Here is a 22525-nt window from a genome sequence, read left to right on the forward strand (position 1 = left end):
AGGGCTACATCATGCTTGGTTTTGCAGCATGGCTGAGCCAGTGGGTCTCGGGAGCTGGGGACTGCCAGGCTGGTCTGCCTCAGGGAAGACGTGCTGAGGTTAGGAGCCCAGCGCACCCTCTAGGTTTTGTGAATGTTTGCTTTTAGCTTGTTGTTTCATGAATGTGCAACTCAGGTACCCTTGGGCCACAACCTTTAGCAGTGAGGATTCAGGATCTGGAGAAGGGGCCATGCACAAATGGATATACTAGACAAGAAATATAAATTTAGAAGGCATGGGGGAACCAGGTGGAGACCTACTCTTTAGTGGAGTGGCTCCCCAAATCTTAGGACCCATAGCTTTTTATTCACACATTTGCCCTTTAGCAAACCAGACAGACATATCAGTGGTAAGGTTTGGTAAACAATAAAGGATTATCAGGTTAGGGCAGTGGTTGGCAAACTGCGGCTCGCAAACCACTGCTCGCGAGCCACATGCAGCTCCTTTGCCCCTTGAGTGTGGCTCTTCCACAAAATACCAACTTCTGCACATGGGCCACGAAGTTTCAATCGCACTGTACATGCGTGCCCGCACGTGGTATTTTGTGGAAGAGCCACACTCAAGGGGCCAAAGAGCCACATGTGGCTCGAAAGCTGCGGTTTGCCAACCACAGGGTTAGGGGATTGCCTTCAGCCGTTTGGTCAGCAGCAGGGTAATACAGGGGTCCTCAAACTTTTTAAACAGGGGGCCAGTTCACTGTCCCTCAGACCGTTGGAGGACCGGACTATAGTTTAAAAAAAACTATGAACAAATTCCTGTGCACACTGCACATATCTTATTTTGAAGTTAAAAAACAAAACGGGAACAAATACAATATTTGTGTTTGCATGTGGCCCGCGGACCATAGTTTGAGGACCCCTGGGGTAATACAATGCTGATTCTCAGCCCTTGCTGAATATCAGAGTCCATCAACCTTCTGATGGAATTCTCGCATTTATATGTTAACTACTTGTTGGTCTTTGCCTCCATCACCCTTGCACACTGACACATGCCTGTATGCATGCTGACATCCATGCTCTTTCTCACATACCCTCTCACGCACTCACAATGCTTGGCCTCCACCGCATTTTGCGGTCCTCCTGGAAAAAGCCTCTATAGCCTCCTGCTTCTGTTTCCCTTGAGTGTTGATGATCGAGGGCACCCCTGGTCCTAAATCCTAGATGCTCCTTGGGAGGCTTATGTACAGGGACATCTGAGTTGTTAGAGCCTGACCCGGAATCTAACCAGCAACCTTCGGTGCCCAGTAGGACGGTACGATGCCCACCAACTGAGCCACACCAGTCAGAGCTCAACAAACTTAACAGCAACTCAGATTTAACATGATGCTGCTTGACAGGGAGGAAAGCAAGTCCTGGAAAAGTCACCTACCACCCATGTACAAGACACCCCAGGAAGCCTAGCAAACCCTGTGAGGATGCATTCTGCTGCCTTCATGGCAGGAGGTCCTGGTATTTCTGGACACAGTCAGAGAAGAGCAGCCAGACAGTATTGGGAAGGAATTCAAACTGAGGCTTCTGGAGCCAGAGGATGGGGGCTGAGAGCTTTGAAGCACTGGGGAGGACCTGTGTGATCTCAGAGGGCAGAAGGTGGGCCACATGATTCCATGTGGTCTCACTCCTCCTTCCTCTCTTCTGGTCATTGGCCTGGGGTTTCCCTCGCTGGGGCTGACCTCAGTTCCTGAGGGGGAAAAGAGGCAGAAGCTGGGGTCCCCAGTGTGACGTACTGCACCCTCAGAAGGGTTGCCTTGGTGTTACTTCCCCTGAGAGGGGGTCCAAGATGTGCTTGAGCCAGGCTACGGTCAAGCTCTGAAGGGGCTTAAAAACTCCAGATGGAAAGGAAGACTTGGTGGCACAGCAACCTTGGCCTTGGGTGTCTGCCTCCTTGAGCCCCTTGGTTAGAGCAGGGGTCCCTCCCCTCAAGCCTTCAGTTCCTCTGAAACATCTCCTCCAAGGGGTTTAGGACCCGTTTCCCCAGACATAGTTGAGACCCATTGGTTTGAAGAGAAAGAGGAGATTAGAATCTCACAGCTTAAAGAAAACACATTTTTTCCATTATAAAAGTATGTTTCCTGTTTAAATTTCCTTGTAAAATAGTGGAGATATTTATGTACGACTTCAAGAACGGAAGCCTCATGCTGTTCTGTTCCCGAGGGATCACCGCCAACAGTTTAGGTGTCTGTTCCTAAACAGGAATGCTGAGCCCGACTCTGCCGTCCTGTCATGTGGTAGGAGGGAGGCCTTTGGCTCAAGTGGCAGAAAACCCTGCCCCAAGCTCACTGATCAGTAAAGAAATGCCTCAGCTCACGTGACAGGGATCCAGAGGACAAGGAGGCGCTTGGGCCTGTTGGCTGCTTCCATCAAGGACTAGGGTCCGGTCCTTCTCTGCCGCCTGCCACTTTCTCTGTTGGCTTTATCTGTGTGCTGATAGCAAGATGACAAGGCTCCCCAAGTCACATCTAGGCAGGAAAGACCTGGGGTTCTTCTAAACAATGAGGAAATCTTTCCCAAGTCTTCCCCTCAGCCAGCCTCTGGCATCCCATGGCCAGCACTGGGTCATGGGCCCACCCAGCCAAGTGACTACCCAGAGGAAGGTGATGACCATGATGGGACCACAACAGGGCTCCCTTCCCTGCGGGGCCAGTCCCCATCCACAATGGTAGCTCTGTCATTGAGGAAGGGAAGGGGCCCCCTGTGTCCTTTGGGGTCTTTTCCTGAGCAGGGTGCTGTGGCTCTCTTCTGTCCCTCTGTGATTTTGTGTACATGAGAGGGGCTTAGACACAGGCTTGGATTCCAGAGACCAGGTAGCAAGCAGCCCATTCCCAGGGGCTCCTGAGTGTCTGAGTGTAGAGGTCATTTCTCTGGGACACTCACTCCTGCTGTTTTAGTGGAGACCCTTATGGTTTCTCTCTGCCTGTGGTTGTGGATCCCTGGCAGCTGGGAGCACTGTGTGTATGTTTGGGGGGTGGAGGATGTGTTTCTGTGTCAACATTCCCTTGGCCAACTCTCAGCAAAACTGCTTTTGCCCGAAGTAATCCTTTTACCTTACCGAGAGCCTGGCGTTGCTGGACCCGCCACCCGGCCTCTGCATCTGGAGCCAACTGGCTTCCTGGGGCAAATTGATCAGTGACACTGCTCACCTGCTTTGTCTTTGAAAACTCTTTGCTGATGCCTCCCCTGCTTCTCTCTCTTCTCTTCCCAAACCGCCTTTACTCTCCGTCATCACCAGTCTCTGAGTTCCTCCCTTTGGAAGGGGCTGCAGAGGAAGAGTTGGTGAGTGCGTGGGGCCAGCCACCATCTTTGGCTGCGAGTCGAGTGCATGGAGGGCCCTCATTCCTTTCAGCGCTGCCTGGGGTTCTGTTGCCAGGGCCCCTTCTCGGCATGGAGGCCTTTGTACAGGCGTGGGTGAATGGGTGTGGGGGTGTCTGGCCTGGTTTTATCTTCTTTTCATGTCAGCCTGGGCACCCCCCGTGTTGGCTGAATGAAGGTACATTCTTTGCTTTTGGAGGTGAGGACCGGGTTGCCAGTGCCAGCAGCAGTCTCCTTGAACAGTTCCTGGTTTCAGGCCAGCGGGAGCCTTGGGGAAGTAGGGACAGGACAGAGCAGTGATTCCTTCCAGCCTCGCTAGGGCCTGATTCTGAAGGGCTGACCCCACCTCTGGTGGCTGGTGTGGCTGCACGGTCTCTCACCACGCAAGGCCGCCCCTGGGTCACCGACAGGCCGTTTAGCCCTTTTCCAGCGTGGACCTGGTTTGTGAAAATAGGAGGACATACTTGGGGCTTTCATACTGTCATGTGCCCAGGGCTGGCCCCTCTACCCCATCCTGGTGGGAATGGCAGGAGGAACCGAGGGCTGCAGCTGGTCCCAGCTCTGGGGTTAGACACTCTGTGGACCCGCAGCCCCACCCAGCACTGCTCACTGAACACCCATTGTGCCTGGGACAGTGGCCCCAGCCATTACCTCTCCAACAAGAAGATCTGGCTGCTGACCACCCTAGCTCTGTGCTCAAGGGACCTGGTGAACTCTGTCCTGGCCTTGGAGAGGTGCTGTCCCCGATTCTGCCCACTCTGCCCTGGTGACAGGGTCTCTGCCCCTCCCTAAATGCCTCATGCTTGCCCCTCCCCACCCTGCCCTACCTACAAAGGCCAATTTTACTGAGTACTGGGCTCCCCAACACCACCTAACAACCATTGCTTACAGAGCACCTACTGTGTGCAGGCACTGTTTTTAGCATTTACACATCAGAATCACTGAGATGGGTACTATTATCATCCCCCGTTTACAGGTGAGGAAACTGAGACACAGAGAAGCTAAGTAACTTGCCCAATGTCACACATGGTGTAAGTGGTGTGATTGGAACCCAGGCAGCCTGCACTCTTTCCCCTGTGCCAATGAGCTTCTCTCGTTAATTAATATCATTCCATCTCCAGCTTCTTAGGCTCCAAATCTCAGCTGTCCTGGCAACCCCACCTCCATAGAGAGGTGGGGCCACGCGTGGCACAGCTTCTGCCGGCTTCCTGCCCTCCAGACCTCACTGGACCACCTGCCCTAGGCCGGGGCAGCTTCCTCCTAGACCAGTGATGGCGAACCTATGACACGTGTGTCAGAGGCGACACGCGAACTCATTTTTTTGGTTGATTTTTCTTTGTTAAATGGCATTTAAATATATAAAATAAATATCAAAAATATAAATCTTTGTTTTACTATGGTTGCAAATATGAAAAAATTTCTATATGTGACACGGCACCAGAGTTAAGTTAGGGTTTTTCAAAATGCTGACACGCCGAGCTCAAAAGGTTCGCCATCACTGCCCTAGACTGTCCTCCTCCCATCCATCCTCTTGCCAGAGCCCAGACCTCATTACCTTGTTTTCTGTTTCAGAACCTTTGGGGACAACATACAACATTTGGTAGCTCCCTATTGCCCACGGAACAAAGTCCAGACTCCTCATGAGCACCTCAAGGCCAGGCCCCGCTGGCTATTGCATTCCTCTCCCGCCGGTTCCCCTAGCCTGGCCCTCCTCTTGCTGGCCTGATGGCCCCCCACAGCCTCTCTCCCACACCCCGCATTGTCTAATTGGTTACACTTAGTTATTATTATAGAACTGTCTGTTATTGTTGATTTTGTGAGGTTCCCCTCCCTCTCCATAGGGTTTGCCCTGGGAAGGCAGGGGTGGGTCTTTGTGGTTGTGTGGCTAACTTCTTCCTCCAGGCCCCCGGTCATCCCAGGGCCATTGGAGGGCAGGGGTGCCTTGACCCCAGCAGAGGGTCTCCTCTGGAGCTGCACTGAGGCCCTAATTAGTGCCCCAGGGGAGCTGGGCAGCTCACAGGGCTGTCAGAGGAATGGGAGCTCTCAATGAGGTAGTACAGTTCCTTCTAGCAGTGACACGGACCGCATGCCACACGGGCACACGCCTGTAAGTGAGATGTGGAAAAAGGTAAGTGACCACCTTCTCAGGTTGTCCCCAAGATCGCGTGACTACTTGGTGTGCGGTCACAGCCTTAATTAGGTCACTCCAGTTCCAGCCCCATGTTCTTTCCACTAAGGGAGCTGCAGGTCCCTCTGGCCCCGGCAGGGCTGCTGGATTTAAGGTGGTGCCAGCCCAGAGCAGGGACACAGGAGAAGGACTGGCCGGCAGGGAAGCAGTGGGTAGAGAGCCAGACTCTGAGGGCGGCAGCCAGGTGCTCTTCCTCCCCGTTTGGAGCCATAGCCTCGTCCTCCACTGCCCACTTCAGCTGGGCCTGCGGCCCCGGCCTCCCCCGAGACTTGTGCCTCCCCCTGGCTATTTTCCTCCCAGACTCCTCCTGGTCTTGGGGGCCAAGAGGGGCGAGGCACTGCAGGGGCTGCCCCAGGCCTGACCAAGTCTGGGTATGAAAACCCCTGGCTGTTTGGGGGCACCTGTCCCCCGAGACTCACAGGGCTCCTGGGAATTCCCAGAGCTGGGTTTCCAGCGGCTCCTCTGCCTGATTGTCTGGCCCCTCAGGACTTTTACGGGGAAAGTTGGGAGCTAAGGGGAGGCACCCCCTTACTGCACACTCACAGCAAAGAACCCACCATCAACCGGCTCGACATCCCTGATCAGAAGAGCCTTTACTCTCCCCTCCCCCCTATCAGTCTTTGTCCAGAGAGGCTTCCCTTGGGACCCGACTGTGGAGTCCTCACAACCTTGGTCCTTTCGTCTCACCTCCTTTCTGGATGGATTGCTTGGAACTCAAGATTCCCAGATCCACTCACCCCATTCCCCTGTCCCCAAACAGTCTCCAGCCCATATTTTCCCAAACCGAGCAAGAGTGCCCCAATTTCCAAAGGACTAAGGGGGAGGCCCCAGGATGAGGGTCTTTCTCTTAAAGAGATAATAGCAACCAAAACTAGAAAAGTGAGCTCTCATTGATAAGCTGAGAGTTTATCTGACTTCCTTTCATTTTGGCAACAACTAGACAAAGGAGGAAATGGAAGCTCAGAGAGTTCGAGTAACTTGCCCAGGGACACACAGCACATGAGGTCACCAGGGGTTTGAGTCAGGGGAGTCTGACCCCAGGAGCACACTCCCAGCCACTGCTGCCTTCCACCTTCCTCCGGGGGAGCCCCTCCAGTCTCCAGGAGGAGGAATTGTTACTGTTACACGTGCGTTGCTGAGTCAGAAGCTTTCCAGGGCTCTTCCCGCTGCACCCCACCTTTCAGTTCCTTTGTGGTCAGAGGGTATTTGTGCCTTCAGTGTGGCTGAAATACTGCACCACTGACCTGTTATGGCATTGTCTCTGGCATGTTCCTTTGGGGATGGCTGTGGGGACTGGTTTGCTTTGTTTCCATTCTGGGTTGCTCTCATCAGCAGGAGGGTTTGCATTGAGGTCTTCCCACTATTGAGTTATGGCATCCAGTTTAAGAGCATGAGGCTGGGGTTAGGGGGCTTGGTGCAGCGAGCTGCTGTCCTGTGCCATCACCCCTTGCCATCTCCCTTCCTGAATCCATGTGGCAGTCCCCGGTAGGGCCACTCCCAGGCATGCATTTGGGACTAAGTAGATTTCCCTGACTGCACTGAAGCCTGAGTAGCACCGCCTGGCTCTGCCTCCCCTCTGCTGTCCGGTGAGGAGCTGAGCACACAGTGGGTGTTCTGTAGCAGGGGAGCTCAGCTCTGCCCCACTTTAAAAAAAATTTTTTTTAATTGATTTTAGAGGAAGGGAGAGAGAGAGAGAGAGAGAGAGAGAGAGAGAGAGAGAGAGAGAGAGAGATTTGTTGTTCTACTTATTTATGCATTCATTGGTTGATTCTTATATGTGCCCTGACCAGGGATTGAACCCACAACCTTGGTGTATCGGGACAATGCTCCAATAAAGTAAGCTATCCGGCCAGGGCTGCCCCCACTTTTCTTTAAGAGCTTTCAGACACCGCGTATGATGTGTGGAACTACAGGGTGCTGTGGCTGACGGTGGGGACAAGACCCAGCCTCCACTGGTCTCCTGCAGCCTGCCAAGAGGTTGGCCTTGTGCCAGAAAAGGAAGGAATTGGCCACAATGAGAACCCTGTGCACAGAACAGGTGAAGCTTGTGTTCACCTGTACCCGGTACCACTCCCACCTCACCATTGCCCCCCCTGCATCCCTCCATGGCTAGGACTACTACGTGGCATTCCCCAACTAGGCCCCCTGCCTTAGTCTGCTCATCCCCACCTCCCAAAAATCCATTCTGCACACAGAGCTGAGAGGTCTTTCTGAAACAGCTATCTGATGTTGCGTCTCTGCCTCAAACTCTTTGAGGGTCGTCCCCTGTTGCCCTTTGACAGACACAACGCTCCCAGAATGCTTTGTGAGAGCTGGCCCTCTGCCCCCTTCTGGGACATCCTGGCCCCGCTGGACTAGACGGGTGATGGTGGCTCCCTCTCAGCACATTTGCTCCCCTGTCCCAGCCACCTCCTTCCACTCCAGCTCTGCCCAAGTTCCGGCCTTATCACAGCTCAACTGTCTCTTTGTACCTCTGCTTCCCGCTGGGACTGGTCTTTGTGCTTTCCTCCTGCTTGGGAGTGGCCCCAGGTAGCTAGGAGCCTGGTGGTGAGTGAGAGGGTGAATAGAACTTGACAAAGCTGGGAGCTCATTCGACAAAGCTGGCTGGGAGCAGCCTGATTGGAAATCAAAGACTTTGGGCTCAAGCTTTTGTACTTAACTCCTGCGAGTCCCCCGGGCCCTTGCTCAGAGCCTGCTTACTCTTACTTTGCAAGCAGTGGTAACACACTTGGAGATCTGGTTTCCCTGCAGCAAGCAGGAAGGAAAGAAGGAAGGAAGGAGCAGCAGATGACTTGACAGCTGGGAGGTGGAGGGGGACCCACACAAAGACTAGGAAACCAGAGACTAAGAGGATGGGCAACCAGGGGAGTCTGGAGGAGGAGGGACCGTCCTGTGACTTGGGGAGTCCGGAGGCTCATGTGGATAGGCCCAGTTAGGGATCCACACAGTGAGAAGGTGGGGGGTCGGGGGGGCGGCCCAGGAAAGGCCACTCACCTTGGGGATAGTCTGGCACAGTGCCTTTCTCCTACTTGAAAGAGCCTGGGCACCAGCAGGAGTCATAGAAACGCAGGTTCTGATCCAGCAGGTCTGGGGCGGGGCCTGATATTACATTTCTAATGATCCTGGGTGACCTGGTCCAGGGACCACACTTTGAGTAGCCAGCCCCTGCCTGTTTGAAATACATAATTTCCATACAAGGCCTTTTGAAAGAAAAGTGGGGGTGTTCCGATGTCCTGGTGGGGTCTGAGGCATGATCCCCCAACACTAAGGCATTTTCTGGGGCACTGCCACCCCCCTGAGAGCCCCCTTCTGAGGGGTCCCTGGGGAGTTTCTGATGGCTGAGCCTTCAGACAAAAGCTGGCGGCTTCTTTCTTCCATTAAGGCAAGATTATTTGTGTGCTGAAAACCAAGAAAACCCAGGGGCTCCGCACAGTGGGAGCCCAGTGATTCGTGGAAAGAGGAGCTGCCAGCTCTGGGCCCACATTGGAAGCTGGCCCTCGCTCCCTTGCTAGGGCCTTTGGTGGGGTGAGGACTAGGCATCACTGGCCCCTCTGGCCAGGCTGGGGGCTTTTCTAGGTCATAGGCACACACAGCTGTGTGTTCAGAGATCTCAGCCTGGCCTTGCTGACCTACCCCAGTCAGTAAAGAGTGGGCCCTTGGGAGCAGACCTAATCCCCTGACATAGGATGGCTAGGCGGGGTCCCTCACTAAGGGCTGGTGGAGATTGAGCGCAGGGAGCCCCGTGGGCTGTGGATTTGCGTTCCCTGCCGAATGCTAAGATGGTGGAACCTGTTTGAGGCCTGGTTGGGTGTGGGCAGCAATGCAGAGCAGAAGCCCTGGAAGCTGTCGGCTTCCTCTTCGTGGCTGCAGACAGGCACTGCTTTTAGAAATAGCTCCCTCGTGCTGGCTGCTTCCCAGGTGCAGGGGCCAGTGCAGGCGTCTTATCTCCGTTTGGCCCCTCTCCCACCCTGCACGGCACAGATGGCTCTCACACCCAGTCTGCAGAGGGCCCCCAGCCCAGGCCTCTCCCAAGTGAGTGGCAGGGCTGGGCTTGAACCCGGCCTGTGTCAGCAGGGCCATCCTCCGTGCTGCTCGGACCAGAGACTCTCCCTAACAAAACCTGGAGAGTATGCAGATGACAGGGACTGAGGACATTTTAAAGATTTAAAAATATATTTATTTATATGTGTGTTTTTTTTATTGATCTCAGAGAGAGGAAGGGAGAGGGAGAGAGAGATAGAAACATCAACGATGAGAGAGAATCATCCATCCACTGCCTCCTGCAGGCCCCCTACCCGATTGAACCTGCAAGCCCAGCAAGTGCCCTGACTGGGAGTCCACTGTCAACCTTTTGGTGCACGGGACCATGCCCAACCCACTGAACCACGCTGGCCAGGGCAGGACTGAAGACATTTTAAAGCAAAAACGTGGGGAAAGGTCACCAATCCCGAGGAGGGCTAGAGGGAAGCCCCAGGAAACACAAAAGGGTGCTTGCTAGGTTTTGGGATTACATGTGGTTTTTCTTTAATACCCTGGATTGTCTTTAATAAGAAAAAGCTGGGTTAAAATTTAAATTATAGAAAGAAAGGAGGTAAGGTATTAGTAGGGGGGAGCCAAGGGCTTAAGGGAATTCTAAGAATCCTGCAAGCATTTGAAAGATGTAAACTGTGGGGAGGAAAAGAACATGTTTTGATGGTTTGAAATGGTGGGGGTGTGAATGCAGGTTTAGGCCAGGCTTGTAGAGAGAGAGAAAGCCTCAGCTAGGCTGGGCTGGGACTCTGCCTGCGGGGCCTCACCGGGCCATGGTGGCCCTCCCTCTCCAGGCCCTCCCCTTCCAGGTTTCCCTGTGACCTGGTCCCACATCCCAGTGCTGGGAAGTGACATCTGTCTCCAGGGGCAATGCCTGGCAGGTGGCCCTGCCGATTGGGCAGTGCGGGTGGGCCCGACTCCGGCAGGTTGTTCTAGGTGCCGTTTCCTTTTCTCAAGGCCGGATTCCAATGGCAAGGAACGTGATAGCATTTTCATGGGGCAGGCAGCAAAAGAGTTTTCTAGAATAAGGAGGACATATCCAACTTCATTCGCCTTCCCACAGGCCCCAAAGGTGTGATGGAAGATGAGCGATTTTCAGCGGCCTTGTCTAAAGGGGCTTCCACACTGCAGTTGCTTGAGAAGAGGGCCTCTGAGCACATTAAGGAAGGTAGTTGGACCCTCTGGGCCAGCCTGGGCACCTCCCCTCAGGGTCTGCACCTCCAGCACCTGTAGCCACACCCACCATGGGATGTGGTAGTAATGTAGAGAATCTTACAACCTTCAGAAAGGCTCTTACCTTTTTCACACTTGACTTCCCCCAGAAACTCCTCTCTACCTTAGCTTTGGCTAACCTGTCTCTGCAAACCGTCCTTGGAGGGGCAACCTTGGCATTGTGTAAGGACTGGCCTGATATCAAATCTTCCTTCCCTAGAACCTACCTCCGGTGGCCATGCCTCCCAGCCCCAGGGTTGGGCTGCAGGCTTGGGCATCCGGATGGATGTCCTCCTGGCTAACCTCACTAGGTCTAGTGACCTTGGGCTGGTTGACCTTGATGGGCCTAGTTTCTTCATCAGCCAAACAGTACTACATCCCTCAGAGGATGTGTTGGGGGTTTAAATCAGTTTAAATTTATTTGAAGGGCTTGGCTGGTGAGACTTTCTCCAGATGTTTGTAAGATGGCAACATCAGTATTCTCTTGGCCAAAAATGAATGACTTTGCAGATTCGGGCAGTCCAAAGCATCATGCTTTAAGACCAAAATCAGAATCCACCCACATTCAGGACGCAGCAACGTGGCTCCTGTCACTTCTGCCACAGGCTTCATATATAAACTGTAAGAGATATAAACCTCACAGTTGCAGTAGTGGTCTGTTCATTGGGACATTGAGTAGGCACCGTGCCCCCTGGCCTCCCTTCGAGTGGAGGGCCACATGGCATAAACTCAGTTAATGATCATTTTTGCGTTCCCCACGCCCATGTAAAGCCAAGCTCCTGTTTGGAAGTCCCAGGTTCATTGTGATCCACACAGGACTTGGCTTCGCTGCCTACCTCAGCTGTCACCATCTGTCAAGTGGGTGACTAATCACCACTTTACAGAACTGTGGAGTGCAGCGAGGTGATTTAGCACAGTGCCTGGCACTTAGTAAGCTCTCAATAAAACACGAAACAGGTGGCTATTAGTAATTCTTCATAGGACTTGTAAAGATGAAAAGGATTAGAATCTGAGACAATGCGTCGTGAACTGCAAAGCAGGCCGGTTTTAGTTATTAGGCACTTTGAATCCCATTGTGTGTGCTGCACACGTAGGTAGTCTTAGATCCTTGGAGAGGAGCAGATAACACAGTAAGGTGCCCTGGGAAGATTTTTGCCTCTCTTGCAAATGCAGGCCCTGAAGGAAGGGACTGTGGACAAACCCTCCTAGACGGTCTGAATGATCAATCCCAGCTCCACGGGGAGGAGTGAAGATGCCACTCCTGGGATCACTTTATAGTCCTGCCAGGACTTGCAGAGATGGCACTTGGCTGGGGCTTCCAGCAGGAACAACGAAAGCAGCCTTTGCTGCGTCCCTGGGAGTGAGGTGGTGGCTGGCTCGTGACCCCTTACTTCCCTGTCTTTCTTGGCCTTGGAGATGTCCCCTCTTTGTCTACACACTGTCTATTCCTGTGCCAAGCTGGTGGCTCACGGCGGGACCCAGCGGGGCAGCGTGGCTGCGGGGCTGCTCGGCTGCAGCTCCGGCTCTTTCTTCTGTCTGGGATCTGCCCCTGGGTGGTGGGCTCTGCTTCCAGGCAGGAAAAAGTGGTCAAACCAAACTTCCAGCCCAGTCACAGCAAGTGGAATTCCTTAGCCTGTTTCCAGTCTGTGCTGAGTCCCTTTCTGACATATTTGCCCTTTTTCTTAGGCCTGGAGAATGTTTGAAGCCTCCGGGCCTAAAATAAAGGTTTTCTAAACCTTCTGAACTCCTCACAACCAGAATCCAGATGAGAAAAACAAGAAGAAAGTCTCCAAGCCCCTCCCCACGCATGGCCTCCTATCCACAGCCCCTCTGTGCTGGGGGTGGGGGAGGGGGGACAGGGGAGGAGGAGGGGAAGGCATGTCGCTCCAGGCTAGGGGAGCAGGGAGACCCTGGTCCTCCTCATGCCCCTCCCCGCCCCCCACCCCAGGACAAATTCCCACTTTGTTCCCTGATCTTTTCTTATCTCCATCCTCACCCCTGCTTACCTCTTCATTCTGGCCCTCCTCAGTCTTTTCACCTAAGTTTTGGAGCTGTTACTTTCCTGCCTTCTCTTTTCCTTCCTTAGTGTCCAGATCCTAACCCTCTTGGCTTCAGCCCCCAACGGTTCACATCTTGAATGCACCCCTCCCCCTTCATCACTTTAGTTTCCTCCGCAAACTTTGGTGGAATGCACGCTGTGGGCTGAGCAGTGGGTGGAGGCCATTTCATTCAAAATCTCAGCATGGAAGCAGTTGTCCTGGTCGTTTCACTGGTTGCCCTTCTGGAATTGCCCAAGGAAGTGTTTCCCAAAGTATTCTCTTTGGTACCCCAGGTTGCCCGTTGTGCCTCCTCCGGTGGAAATTCCCAGAGGCAGAGACCAGTGATCAGACGAGTCTGTGTGCTGTTTTCCTCTGCTAAGTCTCAGACACATGACCGTATGGAAGGCTCTGGAAAGTTCCACCTAAAGAAGCCTGTTTACTTTGACTAGGACTCCCTGTAACGGAGACTGTCCCCGTGGCCTGTTTGTAAGAGCTCTCCTTTCTCAGGTCTCCTCCTAGTCGCCTGTTTTTGCCAGAGAGCTCTTCCTTGTGTTGGCTAAGGCCGCTTCTGTCCTGGCCACGCACAGAGCCCAGTCCTCGCCGTCCTTCGGAAAGGTTCCTGGGTAGTAAACGCACAATCTGAGGACAGCTCTCTGCTTCCCGGCACCAGGTGCTCCAGGTTCCTTCTACCCTAATCCTGGTGTGGGGTCTTAAACACCATCCCCCTTCCCGGGTGCTCCCCACTGACCAGGCCCATGTCCCCTGGTGTTGGGATCAGCCTGGAGTGGAGCTGACTATTGTGGGCTGGGGAGTACTGCGCCCCCTTTATCCAGGATTGGGAACTTTTCCTTCTCACCATCACAATTTTACCCATGGGTTTTGGGCAGCCCTCAAACTCACTGACGTCTGGCAAATCTCCAAATGTCATTGCACAGGCCACTGAGCCCTTTCCTCCGAAACCTGCACCTGAGAAGTGGGCGAGGAGGACTTAGTTTTGTGAGCTTGCCTTTAAAAAAAATTGTGATAAGGTATAAATTTTACTATTTCACCCATTATTAAGTGCACAGTTTCAGTGGCATTATGTGTATTCACGTTGTTGTGCAACCATCACCACCATCCATCTCCACAATTCTTTTCATCTTGTAAAACTGAAACTCTGTTAACAGTAACAATGAAATAATAGTGCCCCATTCCATTCCCACCACCATTCTACTTTCTGTCTCTGTGAGTCTATTTTAGGTACCTCATATAAGTGGAATCATACAGTATTTGTCCATGTTGTAGCATGTGCCAGAATTTCCTTTCATTTTCTTTTTTTTAAATATGTTTTTATTGATTTTTAGAGAGGAAAGGAGAGGGATAGAGAGAAAGAAACATCAATGAGAGAGATACATCAATTGACTGCCTCCTGCTTGCCCCCTATTGAGGATTGAGCCCGCAACCCAGGCATGTGCTCTGACCAGGAATCGAACCAATGACCTCCTGGTTCATGGGTTGACGGTCAACCAACTGAGCCACACTGGCCGGGCTCTTTCCTTTTTAAAACTGAATAATATCCCACTGTAAGTACACACCACATTTTGTTTATTTAGTCATCCATCAATGGGCATTTGAATTGTTTTCACCTTTGACTATTATGAATAATGCTGCTATAAACAGGTTTGAGTCCCTGCTTTCTTTTTTTTAAAAAAATATTTTTTTATTGATTTCAGAGAGGAGGGGAAAGGGAGAAAGAGAGAGAAACATTAATGACGAGAGAAAATCATTGATCAGCTGCCTCCTGCATGCTCTACACTGGGAACTGAACCTGCAACCTGGGGATGTGCCCTGACCAGGAATCAAACCGTGACCTCCTGGTTCATAGGTTGACGTTCAACCACTGAGCCATGCTGGCTGGGCCAAGTCCCTGCTTTCAATACTGTTGGGTGTATACCCAGAAGTGGAATTGCTAGGTAATATGAGCTCTTCCTTGCTCTGATATATCCCTGGACATCACCAGTTTGCTGAGATCTTTGGGCCTTGCTTCTGCCCCAGCTTTGTGTCACCAGCAAATGTGATAGTTGGCACCCTTTCTAGGTTGCTCTACACCCAATAGCAAACCCACCTAATTGTATAGGCATCTATGACCTGTTTATCTTTCCCCCAGCAGCCTATCAGAGGGGCCTTGCTCACCCTGGCAGAGATAACAGGTTAGCCATGGCTTTCTGTTGGACTAGCTTGACAATCTTGTTTCAAAAGCAAATGAACATGTGACTCAGCAATTCCACTCTTGGATATATACCTAAGGGAAATGAAAATGTATGTGTACACAAAAACTTGTCCGTGAGTGTGATAGCAGCATTGTTTATAACAACCAAAAGTGGAAACAACTCAAATGTCTATCAATTGATGACTGGATAAATAAAGTATAGTGTATTTATACAATAGCACATTATTTGGCAATAAATAAAAAGGAATAAAATACCGATTCACATATGCCACAACATGGATGAACCTTGAAAACATTATGCTAAATGAAAGAAACCAGATACAAAAGGTCACATATGGTATGATTTCATTTATCTGAACTGTCCAGATAGGCAAATACATAAAGACAGAAAGCAAACTAGCAGTTGCTAGGGGGTGGTGTGGGGGAGAGGAGAATGGGAATAACCATACAGATTTATTTTTGGGTGACGAAAATGTTCTGGAATTAAATAGTGATGGTGGCTACACAATCTTGTGAATTCAAATTTTAAAAATGAATTTTATGATATACATTATATCTCAATAAAGCCGTTACTTTAAAAAGAAGTTAAAACCAAGTAAATAAGGCCCTGAATTATATTTATTGAACTGATGGCAATCATTGCTTCCTTTGTAAAGGGCTCAGAAACCATCCTTTGGTAATACTAGATCCTGGACTGGTCCATCTGTGATTCATATACTCTGCCCCCTTCCTGGAAACCCGGAAGAACCTTGCTCATTCCAGACCTGGAACACCTATCTTGTCCTTAAGTGTCCCTTGGAGTCACCAGCAGACCGAAGGGTCTCGCCTGCACCCAGTAGCACTTGTACTGTGATTCTTCTAGGCAAGGAGGCAGTGCTTAGTGAGAGCACAGAGCTGCTTGAGTTAGAAGATGCCATGCAGAAGGAGGTCGCATCAGCGAGTTCCAGAGGGGGACAGGCAGTGGGTGTTGTTGGAGATCAGAGGAGAGAAGGGGGCAGCTTCCAGAGTTCTGGGGTATAGAAAGGCCACTGTAGAGAGTCAGGGGTGGGTGGGTGGTGTGTTCTGGGTGGGAGGATTGGCATGAGTCAGCCACTGTGGCTGGAACAGATCATGTTGAGGAGTACGGGCCTCGTCTCCAGCCCGACCCCGTGGGCCTCAGAATACCTCCAGCCCACAGAGATGGATTTCTGGTTGCCTACAGGCTGTAATTCCTGGTGGGTGGTGGTGTGGTTCCCAACAATGGTGGGCTTTTGTTGTTAGGTTGGGGGAAGGGCGAGATAGTGAAGAAACCAGATTTTTTTTAATTTAATTTTTTAAAGTGCTAAAATACACATAAAATTTACCATCTTAACCATTAAGTGTACATTCACATTCTCCTGTAACTATTACCACCATCCGTCTCCAGAAACTTTTTCATATCCCAAACTGAAACTCTAGCCCAGAGATTTTCAACCTTTTTCATCTCATGGCACACATAAACTCATTACTAAAATTCTATGGCACACCAAAAAAAAAAAAATTTTTTTTTGCCAATCTAACAACAACAACAACAACAAAATTAGGTATAACTGTCATTTACACCAGACAGTTATTGTTGTGTTGGTTGTTGTCATTTTTTTCTTAGACAATTTAAGGGAAAAGAGGTCAGTGCCCCTGATGATATGTCAGGTATTGCATGTTTTAAAAACTCTTATGACACACCAGTGTGCCGCTGAACACTGGTTGAAAATAGTGGCTCTAGTCCATTAAACAGTAACTCCTCATTCCCCCACTCCCTGCCAACCACTGTTCTACTTTCTATTGCTATGAATTCTAGATACCTCATCTAAATGTAATTGTGCAGTATTTGTCTTTTGTGTCTGGCTTATTTCAACCCTAGCATAATGTTGTCAAGGTTCATTCATGTCGCAGCATGTATCATAATTTCATTCCTTTTTATTGTAAATAATATTCTATTGTATAAATATGCCATATCCCATTGTATGGATATACCACATTTTATTTATTCACTCATTTGTCAATGGATATGTGGGTTGTTTCCACCCTTTGGCGATTATGCATGAATAATGTTTTTTAAAGTAAGAGAGCAAAGAGAGAACTCTGGGCAGCAGAAAATAAGATGGACTTGAAGGAAGGAGGCCAGGGAGTCTGTGAGAAAATGCTGTAATAGTCCAAGTGTGTAGAGCAGGCAGGTGGAGTGTCAGGAGAAAGCAGAGGCCAGAGGCTAAAGAAGGCCCTACTGGCTGACCGAGGCATTCTGGAGTAGAGGGCAGGGCTGGATCCCCACGTGGGGTGGCTGGGTTTGTTTCCAGGCAGAGGGATGGGGGGCTCGAGGGACAACCAGCAGAGGTGCTGGCTCTGTGGTTAAAACTCAGACAAGAGGGCAGAGCTGGGACCTCTCTCAGCTGTCCCTCACACAAAAGTGACCATTCAGAACTGGAGACTAGATGAGTGAGCTAGAGGGCAAAGCATAAAGCCAGAGTGCAGTGACCAAGCCTGATTCACGGCCTCGTGCAAGGGCAGGAAGCATAAGCAGGAGACAGAAGGATGAGAGGAGGGGTTGGTGGAAATGGGGGTAGAGAAACCCGAGGGGAGGCTACTGGAATCTCTGGTTGCTCCCTGTGAATATAGTGGGTCCATGGGGCGCATTCCTGCAGCTCGTCGGTTGTCCAGTATCAGGAGATTCAGTTGATGTTTATTGACAGAAATGGGGGGAATAAAGGTAACGAGGCACATTTTCATCCTCAAAAAATGATGGCCCACTTATCGAGATAAGTCATTAAAACAAACATGTCATACAAGATCCACTGTGAATCATAGCAGTTCCCAAAGGTGTTTTTTTTTTTTTTAAATATATTTTATTGATTTCTTACAGAGAGGAAGGGAGAGAGATAGAGAGTTAGAAACATCGATGAGAGAGAAACATCGATCAGCTGCCTCCTGCACATCTCCTACTGGGGATGTGCCCGCAACCCAGGTACATGCCCTTGACCGGAATCGAACCTGGGACCTTTCAGTCCATAGGCCGACGCTCTATCCGCTGAGCCAAACCGGTTCCGGCCCAAAGGTGTTTTGAGGAAGGTGGTCCCTTCTGATGCGGTGATCCAGGTGCTGCGAAGCAGGAGGTATTTGAGTTGCTTTTCAACAAGTGAGGCCAAAAAAGACTCACACATCGGGAGAGTGACGGTGATCTTTCGCCCTGGCTGTGGCATGCCTCATCAGTGTACTTCCTTTGGCCCTGCAGGTACGATGCCGGCCGGGACGGCTTCATCGACCTGATGGAGCTGAAGCTGATGATGGAGAAGCTGGGGGCCCCCCAGACCCACCTGGGCCTGAAAAGCATGATCAAGGAGGTGGACGAGGACTTGGACGGCAAGCTCAGCTTCCGTGAGGTACCTGTGTCCTGCGGTCCTGAGCCCCTGGAGGGGGGTGTCCCTGAGGGCACCCTCAGATTTACCGTCTCCTGGAGTCCAAATGGCTTGGGCCTCTCTAGAGCAGTGTTTGGGTCTTTAATCCACAGTTCTGCTTGTAAAAACAGTTTAAGGCGTTAGTGAATCTCAGCTCTGCCATGGGGAGATGCTCAGTAAGGAGACTGAAAGTCAGTGTGGCCCTGGCCAGGGAGCTCAGTTGTGTGGAACATTGTCCTGTACACGAGAAGGTGGTGGGTTCGGCCCAGCCAGTGTGGCTCAGTGGTTGAACACCAACCTATGAACTAGGAGGTTGCAGTTTGATTCCATGTCAGGGCACATGTTCAGGTTGTGGGCTCAATCCCCCGTAGGAGGTGTGCAGGATGATTCTCTATCAGTATTGATGTTTCTATCTTGCTCTCCATCTCTTTTTCTCTCTGAAATCAATAAAAAAAATATATTTTTTAAAAAGGTGACAGGTTCGATTCCCCATCAGGGCACATACTGAGGTTGCGGGTTCAATCCCCTATCAGGGCATATGTGGGAGGCAACCTATCCATGTTTCTCTCTCTCATCAATGCTCTCTCTTTCTCTCCCTTCCTCTCTTTAAAATCAATTGGGGAAAAAAAAAGAAAGTGTGGGTAGGTTAACCTCATTTGGGTAAAGTGGTATAAGTATCGAGAAATCTGAAAGGATGTTCACCAAAATGTTCATAGTAGGTATTTCTGGGTACAAAGTTTTGGTGGTTATATAAGTTTATACTTTTTAAAATATATATTAAAAACTTTTCATTGTTATAGTAAGCATTTAAAAATAGTAAAAAAAAAAAAAAAAAAAAAAAAAAAAAAAAAGGCTGCTCTGTCCGGTTAGCTCAGTTGGATGGAACACATCCCTAAGATTGTGGGTTCTATCCCCAGTCAGGGCACATATAAGAAGCAACCAATGAATGCATAAATAAGTGGAACAAAAAATCAATCTCTCTTCTCTTTCATTCATTCTCTCTCCCTCTCTCTCTCTCTCCCTCTCTCTCTCTCTCTCTCTCTTTCTCTCTCTCTCTTCCACTCTCTCTCTAAAAGGAATGGTCCTTTTGGCCTTTGAACCCTGAAACTGCAGGCAAAATTTTGTATGTGCAGATGTTTTCCTGATAGAGTGCACACAGCTTCACAGGCTGCCCCCTGTGGGTGATACGGCCATTTCTGTTTGGCAGGTGGGGAGGAGGCTCAAGGCCATTGGGTTCCTCCTGGGGTAAGGATGCAACCCCAGAAGAAAGGGAATTCCATGTCTTACATGTTTGAGTTTTACTGAAAGGCCTCTAGGTGTGTCAGAGTGGCCTGGAATTAGAATAACCTGGGGACAACATCCGGGCTGAAGGCTCGGGCCATTAGCCCACCTACTGCAGTCTGTTCTCAGGCGTGAGTGACTCAGCTGATCCCTCAGGGGCCAGACATAGAGAGACTGTCCTTCCTGGTGTTTACCCTTGGTTATTCCAGAAACAGTGGAGCGCCAGCATCCTGCTTTCCAATGGTGACTTTGACCGAATACTGGTCTTCTGTCCAGGCTAGATAGGGCCTTGGAGGCTCTTCCTAGGGTCTTTGCAGTTGACTGGCATCCACAAGTCCCTGCCCAGCTGTGATGAAACTGGCCTTGCCTCTCACTGCCCACAAATCAACTCCAGGTTCTTCCATCGCTTCCTTTCTGAACTGGTAGATGTGGAGATGGAAGATCACAGAAAACCTGTGTTGGGCATAACCCCCCGCCACAACTAGGATAATCCGGTCCAGCCTTCATCACAGAGCTGGGAGCTAGAGGGCTGAAAAGGTCAGCAGTTGCCTGAAATCAGGCCCCAGCCCATGGCTGGACCTGAGCTGCAGCCTGTATGTCACATGTGTCACTCGACATGGTCGCCTTTCCACCTGTCCCTCCTGCTCCCTCACCTGCCTTTGGTTCATTTATGTCATGCATGTGTGGTACTGGGCACTGACTCTTTCCTACCCGGGTGCCCCTGGGGTGTAGAAGGTAAAAGCTTTTGCTTGGTGAAGCTTTGGAGGCAATGCTGGGGAAAGAGCTTCTGTGGCAAAGTTGGGATCTCTGGGGAACAGAAATCGAGAGGGTGTTGAAGGGTGTTGAGAGGTCGGTGCAAGTCACCAACTGCGCTAACACAATCCCTGCCCTGAGTTTTACCAAAGGGCCCCCCAAATTTGCTCTTCCTGGAGTCCAGGATGCTTGGTTAGCTGTGGAGATGCTGGTTTGGCCATTTACCACAGACGGTGGACAGTAGAGAACTGGACATCTCCAAGGGTTTCATGGTGGGTTTTCAACCTGCCTACAGAGCTCAGTGACCTTTGCATCCATTCCTTTGTCAGTTCGGAGCCCTATATGGTCCCACCTCTAGCAGTTATACCTCCAGAGGTATAGGCTCACTTGCTGTTACCACGCTGAGCTTATGGAGGGAGGTTTGCTGTCAGACCTCAGTCTCACACAAGCTGCAGAACTTCAGCATGTTATTTTCCTTCTGTGCCTCAGTTTTTCTGTCTTAATAGGGGAGTGTTGATAGCTTTTCTTCAGGACCGTTGGGAGAACCAAGTTCTCTTCCTTTGCCTGTATCAGAACTCTTAGTTGTAAGTGACAGGAAGAGAATGCCAACTAATGTAAATGAGAAAAATCAAATAACTATTGGTTTGCATGCCTGGGAGATGAAGAAGTAGACATGCATTAGATACAAGTAATCCAGGGTCATTCTCTTGCCATATCTCGACATCTTGACTGTGCTTTCTTCCATGTCCACCTCATCTTCTACTTCTACACAGGGCATCGTCCCAGCACCTGCAAGATGGCGGACAGCAGCTCCAAGGCTCCGTGCCCCGGTTTAGCAACCCCAGTGAACAGAGGGCTTCTTTTCATACCAGCCCTAGAGGAAGGCCTCCGATTGGCCCTACTAGGAATGCACGCCCACGTCCTAGACCAGTGATGGCGAACCTTTTGAGCTCGGCGTGTCAGCATTTTGAAAAACCCTAACTTAACTCTGGTGCCGTGTCACATATGGAAATTTTTTGATATTTGCAACCATAGTAAAACAAAGATTTATATTTTTGATATTTATTTTATATATTTAAATGCCATTTAACAAAGAAAAATCAACCAAAAAAATGAGTTCGTGTGTCACCTCTGACACGCGTGTCATAGGTTCGCCATCACTGTCCTAGACCAATCATTGCATTCAATGATTGGGGACTGTTATTGGCTAAGGCCAGGTCATATGCCACAGGGCACCATGGTCAACAGACTTACCATCATCACATGGGACAGGGGTTGCCAGGAAACAAAATTGCTCACATCTTCAGTTCCTTTCTCAAAACCTGGCACTTAGTAGGTGCTTACCTTTCTTTAACTCTCCCAAGCAAGTCACACCCAAGTAAAGCTCTTTGATACAAAAGGTAGGTCTCTGTTAAGTATTATTTTGCTGCTTTTCCCAAACATACAAGGAAATTTGTCTTCCTCTTACACCTTTTCATTTCCAGTTATGAAAATAATGCATGTACATTAAGGGCATTTTAGAAAATGGCATACAAGGAACCATTAAAAATGATGATGCAACACAGTGTTTCATGACCAGAGAACAATTGTTGACAATGTAAAAAGTAGGGACAAGCCCTACCCAGTGTGGCTCAGTGGATAAAGCATTGGCATGCAGACTGAAGGGTCCCAGTTCGATTCTGATCAAGGGCACATACCTAGGTATAGGCTTGATCCCCGCACGGGCCTGACCAATCAATGGGACATTGATGTTTCTCTCTCTCTGTCTCTCCTCCTCCCTTCCACTGAAAATATCCTCAGGTGAGGATTAACAAACAAACCAATATTTAAAAAAGTAAGGACAAAAGCAGATTACTAAACTGTCTGTAAAATATTATTTGCATTTGAGGTTTGTGTGTGCGTGCAGACACACATAAGAAGCGTAAGGATGGAACAAAGTTAGCAGTTCTATCTCTATCCTCACCTGAGGATATATTTTTATTGATTTTAGAGAGAGAGGAAGGAAGGGGGAGAAAGAGAGAGAGAGGAACATTGATATGCAAGAGAAACATCAACCGGTTGCC

The 22525-nt window shown here is 50.1% G+C and overlaps 1 protein-coding gene across 3 annotated transcripts in view; it reads left to right on the forward strand.

Moving 5' to 3' along the window:
- EFHD1 (EF-hand domain family member D1) overlaps nt 1-22525 on the forward strand; it is a 40721-nt gene that overhangs the window by 6190 nt on the left and 12006 nt on the right. For all 3 annotated transcript variants that reach the window (XR_004969501.1, XR_004969502.1, XM_036320339.1), the window contains exon 2: nt 18266-18413. Coding sequence is in view for 1 of the 3 variants with exons in the window: in XM_036320339.1 (XP_036176232.1) it covers nt 18266-18413 (148 nt within the window). In the remaining 2 variants the exon portion in view is untranslated. The remainder of the gene's footprint in view (nt 1-18265; nt 18414-22525) is intronic.

Source organism: Myotis myotis, unplaced genomic scaffold (assembly GCF_014108235.1).
Source record: "Myotis myotis isolate mMyoMyo1 unplaced genomic scaffold, mMyoMyo1.p scaffold_m19_p_8, whole genome shotgun sequence".
Lineage (NCBI taxonomy): Eukaryota > Metazoa > Chordata > Mammalia > Chiroptera > Vespertilionidae > Myotis > Myotis myotis.